Raw genomic sequence first — 10976 nt, 5'->3', positions numbered from 1 at the left:
GATAGTGTATTACGTAAGAGGTTGCAAGTTATCAGTGATAGATTATAGATCAACATTAAGGTGAATAAACAATAGATGGGTACAAGTTCCAAAGTATGAGATGAGATTTGTTTGTTATTCTTAAGATGAATAAAAATGAGGAAGCACTAAAGGACTTAGATTTATACATATAGGATAAGCAGCGAGAGAGTAACCTGGAGTTGGGTAGCAAGTCTCGGTAATTATAAAATGAAGTAAGTTTTATGGTATAGTATAACCTGCCTAGATGTAGTAAATCCATAAGGATAGATATGCAAGGCTATGAAACAAGAGATAACAATAGTCTTAAGTTCGATAAAGTACCAAGCGAAAGACATCAATACACCTATAGATGCCTAGAGGGACAGCTTTTCATAATTCTGTATATGTTCATACGGTGAGGCTTATAGATTGGCTAAAAGATGGAGGAAAAAGGGAAGACGAGTCGCTAGGCACTCATATAAGGACACAGTCGTACATACTGCATGATATAAGGTAGCAAATGTTACGATGTTGGAAAAATTCCGACCACATGTCATGGCGTGACAAAGAGGCCTAAAAGGGGGGAATGCCCAAGCATTTGGATTTATTCACAAAACTGTTGCTTAGATGGCAAGATGAACATTAAAGTATTCGTAAGAGCCATAGTTTATGAAATTGATAAGTGCATCAGTCAACATTTGAGGACGAATGTTCCAAAGGGGGGAATGATGTTACACCCCAAGTTTTCATACGTGAGAGTACATCGTAAGTCACTGATGTAAGCTCGGAAATGAGATTCTATTTGGAAGCAAATAAAGTAAGTTAATAATGTTACCTTGGAGGTTACAAATATTTAAGATCATGAATAACGATTACCAAGAGGGTTGGAAATCTTAGAAGCTAAACCAATTGAAGAAAATAAGTTTCGTCGAAAGTTGACAAGTTTCGAATGTTATAACATGTACTTTGGGGTGAGACTAGGGTTATTAACATGATAAGGAGGTTATTCTATGAGTTATTTTAGTCGTATGATATTCATTTTCTACATTTTGAAGGCAAGCAAGTTGTGGAACAAGAGTTGGCAAAGGTCATCACAAGTTACATTCATAAATTTGCTGAAATTTAGGTCAAATGTATCTGAGAATTTCTCCAACTATACTTGGAATAATGGGGTTTTCTACCTACCAACTTGAAGGTCTATGAGTCTAGTTTCTAAATCATTAAACCGTTTGTCAATACGACATCGGAGTAGAGAGATATTCGCATTTTCGCGAGACCGCGCAAGCAGCTCCTAATGGGACCCACTTAGGCGGTGGTTGACCTACTTCAATTTATAAACGATTTGGACGCCTATTTTTGCTCATTTTTCAACTAAAGTTCGTCTCCAAACTTCTCCTAACCCTCCTAAACATATATCACAAGGGTTTGAAGTGATTCCAAAGTGATTACACCATATTTCAACATCAAAACTTAGTTCTAGTGAAGAACAACACCTCTTTGAGGTTGTGTTGTCATTGAGGATGGTTGTGGGCTGTATTTGGATGAAATTCCAAGTTGTTGCTGCTGTCTAAGGTGAGTATAACAACCTACTAATTGTGCTTAAGCTTGCTTGTATGTTGGTTAAGTTGTTAGGATGATAAACTATAAGATAATACTTGGACTAGCTTAAGTCACTTCTATGGTGTTGTATTGCTATTAAGGGTTGTTGTAAAATGAATATAACTTGGATTTTGACTTGAAGTTACTGTAGGAGTTATGTATATTGTGTTCTTGCTTGTGCCTAAGGTTATCTTGATATTGATTAAGTTAAATGGATGGGCTAGACCTGAACTAGTGAATAAAGTTGCTAGTTGGAGATAGTTGAAGTTGTGGATTATTTTCGTTGTTATAAATATATGGTATAAGGCTGGAATCATTGATTAATGACTTCATTATCAAGTTAATGATACTTTTATGTTGAAGTAAGAAGTCTATAAGGATTGATAAGGGGTATACGGATTCCAATCGGAGTTTGCCGCTCGTCGTAATGTAGTTGTGACTTGTTGTGGTTATATGGTGTCTTGATATTGATAATTATGTATTGATGGATTGCTCTGGTCATTGTTGTTGGTATATGGTATTGGAGGAGGCCCTTGTTACAATGGAGATGCTACCCAAATTTACGTAAACGAGCTACTAGCTTAAGTTATAGACTTAGCCTTTGCTCAGCACTGATTTTGAATCTCCTTATACTATGATAGATTGAGTTGACTTGTTTGAAGAGTTGCTTGGAAGGGATTAAGGACTCAACGGGTTTAAGGTATGTTAAGGCACTTTCTTCTTTCTTTTGGCATGGTCTAAAATGAAATGAACATAAACGATACGCTATTTCATAATGACTCTACTCCTAGCAACTAAGGTTGTCCATGTTGTTCTTTCCTTATAAAATTATTCTAAACAAGTGTGTATGATCCTTAAATCCTACTAAGGTTCATATTGATGGTAGGGATGTCCATAATGTTCTTAAGTCACTCCAAAAGGTTTAGAAGATGATTCCATGAGTCTAGCATGCATTATATATAGTATCTATTTTACTCTACCGAGCCGCGCTATAGTCGGCCGGGTACGGCACCTATTGTGCAACCACTGATCAGTTGGGTTTACCGAGCTCCACGTGGCCGGGTACGATTCTACCGAACCTTATGATGGTCGGGTACGCTTTTACCGAGTCCTCTTTGAGGCCGGGTACGATATGATGATGATGATGCCCACAGAGGCAAATGTTTTAAAAAGTTTATGTATATATATGTATTATGCATTTCATATTAGTAACCCCCAGAGGCACTCTGATGTTACAGGTTGTATCTCCTCTATCTCTCTCTTTACATTACTGTTCTTGTTTATGCTTTCCTGCCTAACGTACTCGGTACTTTATTCGTACTGACGTCCCTTTTGCCTGGGGATGCTGCATTTCATGCCTGCAGGTCCCGATTGATAGGTTGACAGTCCTCCTAGTAGGCTATCAGCTCAGCGAAGGTGTTGGTGCACTCCACTTGCTCCGGAGTTGCCTATTTGGTCAGTATGCTTTGGATATGTATTGATTGATATGGCGGGGCCCTGTCCCGACCTTTATGATTTTATGTACTCTTAGAGGCTTGTAGACATATGTCAGGTGTATGGATAATTGTATGGCCTTGTCGGCCTATGTTTCGAGTTTACTAATGGTCATGTCAGCCTTATAGGCCCGTATGTCACATATATTAGTTTGTATATCATGTTGGGTCTTCATATGTTGACTATTCCCTTATGTTTTATTCTTGTTATCTCAGGACGAGTTTTCTAGCTCATTTACTCATGATAACATGATAAGAAAGATATGTTACGTTGGTACTCGGTTGAGTAAGGCACCGGGTGCCTGTCGCGGCCCTTCGATTTGGGTCGTGATAGAAGTGTCGGGCCCATACGAAACTACCTTCTCCTAGCCAAAATTAGCTTGTGACTCTGTAAAATTGCATTAGTGCGGTGCATGGGGCGACGCACCACGTGGGGAAGCAGTGGAGTTTGGTAAAGAACTAGCAATTTGTCAAGGCAGCAAAAAAGGACAATCGCGATGGCCCACGCACTGCGGATGTGAAGATTCCTCAGAGTACAGATTTTCTTGACTTTTTGATATCTAGACGTGGTTCTCGACTGTGTATTCCTCTCTCCACAATGATCTTTACTGTAACTCCTCCCAACAGTCATCTCTTGTATCTCTCTCTCCATTGTCGACAAACAGCCACCTCCGGCGAGCAGCCGGTGTCGGCATTAGCTATCCAGCAATCCAGGCAGGTAGGTCCCTTCTCTCTCTCTCCTCTATCTCTCTTCTTTCCCTATTTCTCTCTCACCTCTGTTCTCTCTTCCCCCTTCTCATTCTTCCTCATTTCTGAAAACCCTAGGCTCTCTCACCGGCGACAGCTCTGTCAGGCAACCCCTACCTTCTTCTTTGCCTCCCCCTGCCAACCCCCATTTTCTTTCCTCTGTTTTCTTGCCCCCCTCTGTTCTTCCCCCCCCCCCCCTCTTTTTCCTTTTTTTCTCCCTCTCTTCTTGCTAATTCTTTGGGTTCGATCTTCGGCTACCTCCACTAGTAACGTCTGCCTCCTCAAGCATCATGTGAGTAGGCAGCCATAGCTACCAATTAGAGGGTCAATAGGTACAGTGGTGACAACCCCCCTCCTCATTGGTTTCATAGTTTTTGTGATTTTCAGGTTATCAACCTCGGCGTACGGGCAAGCAGCGGGTTCACCTCTAGCGTACAGGCAAGCAGTGTGTTTGCCTCCGATTGGAATTAGCAAAAGACAGTGGGAGTTTGGAAGGTGAGCGTCAAGCCTCGCAATCTTGGGTGTACACCTAGTCGAATTTCCAGGTTCTATTCTCGGGAGTTGGTACCTCCCGTTTTCTGGAGCCCCTCCCTCTTGTGCTACCCTATTTTTGCCATATTAGTTGATTTTAGCCTAGTCTAGTCATAGTATTAGCATGCTAGTAGCTACAACTTGTTTTCTTAGCAATTTTATTAGTTTACCGTAGGTTCTGTGGCTGTGGTCTATGATGGTAGAATAAGGTCATGTTCTTGGGTGGTGTGTGAATCGGGGTAGGGGACATGGGGTGGGGCAGGAGGCAAGAGAGATAAGGCAGAAATGGAGCCTATAAGTTGAGGATTGGTTCGTGGAACATAGGGACGCTAACAGGTAAGTCTATCGAGTTGGCAAAGATTCTCTAGAAGAGAAATGTCAATATAGCATGTGTTCTAGAAACTAGGTGGGCAGGATCGAAGGCGAAAAATACGGATTAAATTATGGTATTTTGGAGGCTCAAAGGATAGGAACGGAGTGGGTATCTTGGTAGATAGGGAACTTAGAGAGATGGTGGTAGAGGCTAGGTGGGTGAGCATTAGACTAATGGCTATTCAGTTTGTGGTTGGTGGGCTCACTTTGAATGTTATTAGCGCTCATGCTTCTCAAGCGGGCTTTGGATGAGGAGGTAAAGAGGCATTTCTGGAAGGGTTTGGATGAAGTTGTGCGTGGTATTTCGCCCACGGAGAAGTTATTTGTAAGAGGAGATTTCAGCAGGGCATATCGGGATGTCTACTGGTGGCTATGGCGAGGTTCATGGCGACTTTGGTTTTGGAGATAAGAATAGAGGTGGAACCTCTCTATTGGATTTCGCTATGGCTTTTAAGTTAGTGATTGCGAACTCTAGTTTTCCAAAGAGGGGGAGCACTTAGTTACTTTTCAAAATTCGATGGCAAGACCTAGATTTACTATCTACTCCTAAGGAGGGACGATCGAGGGTTGTGCAAGGATTTCAAGGTTATCCCAAGTGAGACACTCTCGACTCAGCATAGACTATTGGTGATGGACATTGGAATCATGATAAGGAGGAAGAAGAACGTGGTTCGGGGTCATCCGAGTGGGGTGCCTTGACGAAGGATAAATAACAGGCGTTAGAGGGGAGATTATTAGATATGGGGGACTAGAGGAGTAGCGGCGACGCGAGCAGTATGTGGAAAATGACGGCGAACTATATGAGGGAGGTGGTTACGAGAGAGATATTAAGGGTCTTGAAGGGTTACTCAAGCAGTCATAGGGGAAACTGGTGGTGGAACGCCAAGGTCCAGGGAAAGGTGGAAGAAAAGAAAGTGGCATATCGGAGGTTAGTGGAGAGTACAGACAAAGAGGAAAGGAAAATGAGCAGAGAAAGATATAAGACAACTAGGAAAGTGGTGAAGTTAGTGGTTATGGAGGGCAAGACTACAACGTTTGGTCACCTGTACGAAGAACTGGGGGGAAAAAGCGGAGACAAGAAGTTATTCCGGCTGACAAAGGCGAGAGAGAGAACAACTCGTGATCTAGATCAAGTGAGGTGCATCAAGGACGAGGAGGGCAGAGAGTTGGTAGAAGATGCTCCAATCAAGCAAAAATGACATACTTACTTTTATAAATTGCTGAATGACGAAGAGGATAGAGATATTGTGCTAGGGGAATCGTAACACTCTGAGAGTCATCAAGATTTTCGCTACTGTATATGCATTAAGGTCGAGGAGGTCGTGAGGGCTATGCGTAAGATGCGCAGCAGAAGAGCAACCGGGCCCGACGAGATTCCGGTAAAATTCTAAAAGTCGGTGGGTAGGGTGGGATTGGAGTGGCTAACTAGACTGTTTAATATTATTTTCTGGACAAAAATGATGCCAGAAGAATGGAGGTGGAGTACGATGATACCGTTATACAAGAACAAAGTCGATATCAAGAATTGTAACAACTATAGGGGTATCAAGTACTAAGTCATACCATGAAGGTTTGGGAGAGGGTAGTGGAAGTGTGGGTGAGGAGGTCGGTGTCGATATTCGATAACTAGTTTGGGTTTATGCTTGGACGTTCTACTACAGAAGCTATTCATCTTATAAGGAGGTTGGTTGAACTATACAGGGATAAGAAGAAGGATTTTCACATAGTATTTATTGACCTAGAAAAAGCATATGACAAGGTCCCTAGGGAAGTTCTTTGGAGATGCCTGGAGGTGAAAGGTGTTTCGGTTGCTTATATTAGGGTAACTAAGGGCATGTATGATGGAGCTAAAACTCGGGTTAGGACAGTGGGGGCGACTTTGTGCATTTTTTGGTTGTTATAGGTTTACACAAAGGCTCGGCACTCAGCCTGTTCTTATTTTTCTTGGCGATGGATGCACTGACACACCATATATAAGGTGAGGTTCCATGGTGCATCTTATTCGCTGATGATAATGTTCTAATCGATGAGACACAAGACGGTGTTAACGAGAGGTTAGAGATTTGGAGACAGAATCTTGAGTCTAAAGGTTTCAAGTTGTGTAGGACTAAGATAGAATGCATGGAGTGCAGGTTCAACGACATTTCGAGAGAAGCGGACATGGATGTGAGGCTTGAATCTCAAGTCATTCCCAAGAAAGAGAGCTTCAAGTACCTGCGGTCGGTTATCCAAGAGGATGGGGATATTGATGAGGATGTTACGAACCATATAGGGGTGGGTTGGATGAAATGGAGGCTAGCATATAGTGTCTTGTATGACAGGAAGGTGCCCCTGAAACTGAAAGGTAAGTTCTATAGAGTGGTTGTTAGACCGACCATGATGTATGGTGCTGAGTGTTGGCTAGTCAAGAATTCTCATATCCAGAAGATGAAAGTTGTAGAAATGAGGATGTTGAGATAGATGTGTGGGAACAATAGGATGGATAAGATTAGGAATGAAGATATCTGGGGGAAGGTGGGCGTGGCTCCCATAGAAGACAAGATGCAGGAAGCTAGTCTTAGATGGTTTGGGCACGTGCGGAGGAGAAGCATGGATTCCCCAATTAGGAGGTTTGAACGGCTAGCCTTGACGGCTGTGAGAAAAGGTAGAGGGCGGCCAAAGAAATATTGGGGAGAGGTGATCAAGTAGGGCCTGGTGCGACTTCAGATTTACGATGGCATAGCCCTTGATAGGAAGTTGTGGAGGGTGAGCATTAAGGTTGTGGGTTGGAAAGTATGAGGCTAGCGTATGTTTGTCTTAGACTGCTAGTGGATTCGATTGTGTCTATATTACTTCATTAGGACTGCAGGTTAGACCGTAGGAGACTAGTCCGATAGTGTAGTGTCTTAGGGTGCTAGTGGCTCTTGTTGTATCCATATTACTCTATTGTGTCTATAGTATTGTACCATTGTTACTGCTTATTGTTATTGCTTTCTCTATATTTTTTGGTTATTACGTTGCTGAGGTTATCTCTCTTTCTTTCTTGCTTACTCTGATATTACTGCACCACTTTCTCTTTTCATCTTCTTTAGCCGAGGGTCTATCGGAAACAACCACCCTACTCCTTCGGAGTAGGGTATGGTCTACGTACACATTACCCTCCTCAGATCCCAGTTGTGGGATTCCACTAGGTTATTATTGTTGTTGTTGTAGATGTGGTTCTCGAGCCCCGAACGCGATCCCGACTTAATACCTTGGGCTTTTATTAAACTTCAAAGCTCAAAATCACTCTAATTAGCTCCATAACATCTACATCACTTGGAATCACTCCTACAAGGCATAAAACATACAATTAGTGCAAAACACTATAGATTAAAGCTCAAACTCAATTAAAGTTCAATATATTAGAGTGCAATAAGCAACTAAAGCGCGAGATTATAGCCTACCATCAATAATTAATTAACGTCAATATTCATGTCGACCGCCATCCTAGAAACTAAAGTGTAGCTCAACATAGATGTCACACCTCCTTTTTATCACCCCGGAAGGGTATAAGGGAGATTTTCCAATTTAAGTGACAATCGAAACAGGATTATTTTATTTAAAATTTAGAGTCATCACTTGGGTTAGTTTATGGTGTCCCAAGTCACCTATTCAAATCCCGAATCGAGGAAAGATTGACTCTGTTTTACCGTCCGCAAACATAAAAATCCGGGTAAGGAATTTTGTTAACCCGAGAGAAGGTTTTAGGCATTTTCGGGTTTCGTGGTTTTAGCACGGTCGCTCAACTGTTATTTGTGGCTCAATTATCTGATTTAATTACACATTTAAAACCTACGTGCCTTTTTTAACCTTTTAGCCTCTTTTAAAATTTCAAGAAATTTCAAGGTTATTTAAAACACATTGTAAGCCACGCTATATGAAATGCACCCGTGTTTCACGACATGTTCTATTTAACCTTGTTGGAAATGAGAATCGGGTCACATGAAATGTACACCCGGATTTATAACATGTTTATTTCTTTATTATTATCAAAATTATGGTAGGGTCACATGAAATGTACACCCGAGCCCCTTTAATCTAATTTGACGTAGTTCAATTGATGAATAGTAACCCAATTTCTTTACTGTGACAAAATCATGTTCAGCTATAAACAATTCGAGCAAACACGAGCAGATAACCAAGCAAGCAAATTCAAAACCACGAGGAATAATTACAGAAACAACGGGATCGCATCACCAAACAAATAATTAACATTAAGCTCGAATAAACAAGTAGAGCATGAAAGAATTGGACCTCAATATAGCCAGAGAATTTATTGTTTCACTATTTTGAACTAAAAATGTGACAAACTGCGGACAAAACTAGAATTAGCACTAGAAAGCTCATCAACAGAACGTATATTTTGGTCATCAGCTGTGTACATGATAACATCCCCAACCATAGGCACAATGTCTGCAGGCTCTCCTTCCTTGAAGTGAAAGATACCACCCTTGAAATTCGTATCATAACTATTAAAATAACACACTGCCGCGAAATCCCGTTGTTTAAGGTAAGGTCTACTATCGTCACTGTGCCAACCAATGCTTGCTCCTCTACACCAGCTGATTAGACCTATGAATTCAACGAACAACTCATACTGGCATCCAAAATACTCCTCTGCTTTCTCCCTTAGTCTCTCTTGAATAGGAATGATGGGCAAGATGAAACGGGCAGAGTTAGTGGTAATAGGGTGAGATAGTATTGTAGACAACACATTGGGCTTGTACCCTACCGCACAACAACTCTTGTGTATAAACTCTAACTCCTTGTAGAGATCTAAAGGAAGAAAATTATAGAGAATGAGATGGTGGTGCTCGCTGTCTGTCATTTTTTGAACTGTAGCTCGATGTTAGCGCCTTGATATAAGATAAATTGGCAGCTTCATGTTTGGGCTGGTTGGTTGAAGGGAGCAGGGGTCGATGCTTCTCTAGGATTTTTGTTAACGAAGAAGAATAATCCCTTCTTTTGGAAAACGGCTGATGAGTCGTCGGCGGTGTGGTGGTGCGACTAGGTTAAAATATGAAGGGCAGGGGTCCTCGTTGTATTTCCGCCGGTTGAATAAGAAGAGGGGGGTACAATATTGGGATCCAGGGGTGTTTGGTTAGATATGGGGTGTTGTTTTTATTGAAGATGAAGAGAAATGGCGGTGGGGGGGCTTCCTTAGTGTTCTAGTGGCTGATGTCTTAGAGATGAAGAATTTGGGGTGTCATGGAAAGAAGCTTGTCTTCTTTTTCGAAATGAAGAACGATCGGGGGAGGGGGGTCCCTGTAACGGCGGATTATATCTCTCTCTAGGTCTTAGGTTTAGGCTGCCTTTTTCCCTAGGGGTCTAAAGTCTAGCATGTATTTTCAGCTCATTCCATTTATGTGTATATGTATAGGATTCAACTAAAGGGAAGAGGTGTTGGGCTAAGGGTTAATTTTGGGGTAATGGGGGGTTTTGGGCTCAAGGGCTATTCCGAAATTGGGCCATCTTCTTGCCCAAAATTGAGCTAAAATTATCTTGAATTAACTAACAATTGGGCTTCTTAGAAAATATGGGTTTCATTAACTAAGGGCCTAAGTTTTACTTATTTAAAATAGTATAAAGCATTTATAAAAATGTAAGACTACTCCTAATTAATTAAAATAAACTATTAAAGATAAACCTAAATTAAACTATTTTCTTTTTGGTATTTTTTAAAGATTAAAAATGACTACAAAACATTAGTGAAACTATTTTTTTTGTAATTTTCATTTTTTGTGATAAAATAAAGTAGAAGAGTCAAAACTAGTTGAAATAGCTATATTAGACCTAAACTAAATATTTACATGCTAAAATATGAAAAATCTTGGGGAGGGTCAAAAATCACAGGTCTATAGCTGCCCCTCTTTGACTGGAAATACGAAGTATTTTCAGACAAAGAACGACTAGATAGGTTTTTTGACCCGACCCTTATTTAAAGAGACCAAAAGCTAAAAGAAAGGAGAATGTGACCGAGCCCTGGTATCTGAGCTGCCTACATATCCTTGGCTATAAAGGAATCATGCCACGTGTAGTTCAGAAGTGAGTGAGATGCTGGAGTATAACGAGGTGGAGAGCCAATCAAGGTACCGTTCCGTCGAGGTTCTGGTCCGTGGTCTTGTTATTACATCAAAATCAAAAAAATGAAAAAGACTAACTAAGCCTGTAAACTATGAGTTACAAGATTCCTATCTCTAAGTCTTATGAAGC

At 41.1% G+C, this 10976-nt stretch overlaps 2 protein-coding genes across 2 annotated transcripts; one reads left to right on the top strand and one right to left on the bottom strand.

Annotated features, from left to right (window-relative positions):
* Positions 1-5527: 5527 nt before the first annotated feature.
* Positions 5528-5941, top strand: LOC142175993 (uncharacterized). Its single transcript, XM_075243017.1, has one exon. It carries the CDS (start codon positions 5528-5530, stop codon positions 5939-5941), a length of 414 nt encoding a protein of 137 aa, XP_075099118.1.
* Positions 5942-9057: 3116 nt separating this feature from the next.
* LOC142175989 (uncharacterized) lies at positions 9058-9591 on the bottom strand. The gene has a single exon (XM_075243009.1). It carries the CDS (start codon positions 9589-9591, stop codon positions 9058-9060), a length of 534 nt encoding a protein of 177 aa, XP_075099110.1.
* Between the last annotated feature and the right edge of the window lie 1385 nt (positions 9592-10976).

The sequence above is a fragment of the Nicotiana tabacum genome, chromosome 3 (assembly GCF_000715075.1).
Source record: "Nicotiana tabacum cultivar K326 chromosome 3, ASM71507v2, whole genome shotgun sequence".
NCBI classification, from domain to species: Eukaryota; Viridiplantae; Streptophyta; class Magnoliopsida; order Solanales; family Solanaceae; genus Nicotiana; species Nicotiana tabacum.
Note: the sequence above shows the minus strand (reverse complement) of the source record. Positions and strands in the feature narration are given on the sequence as shown.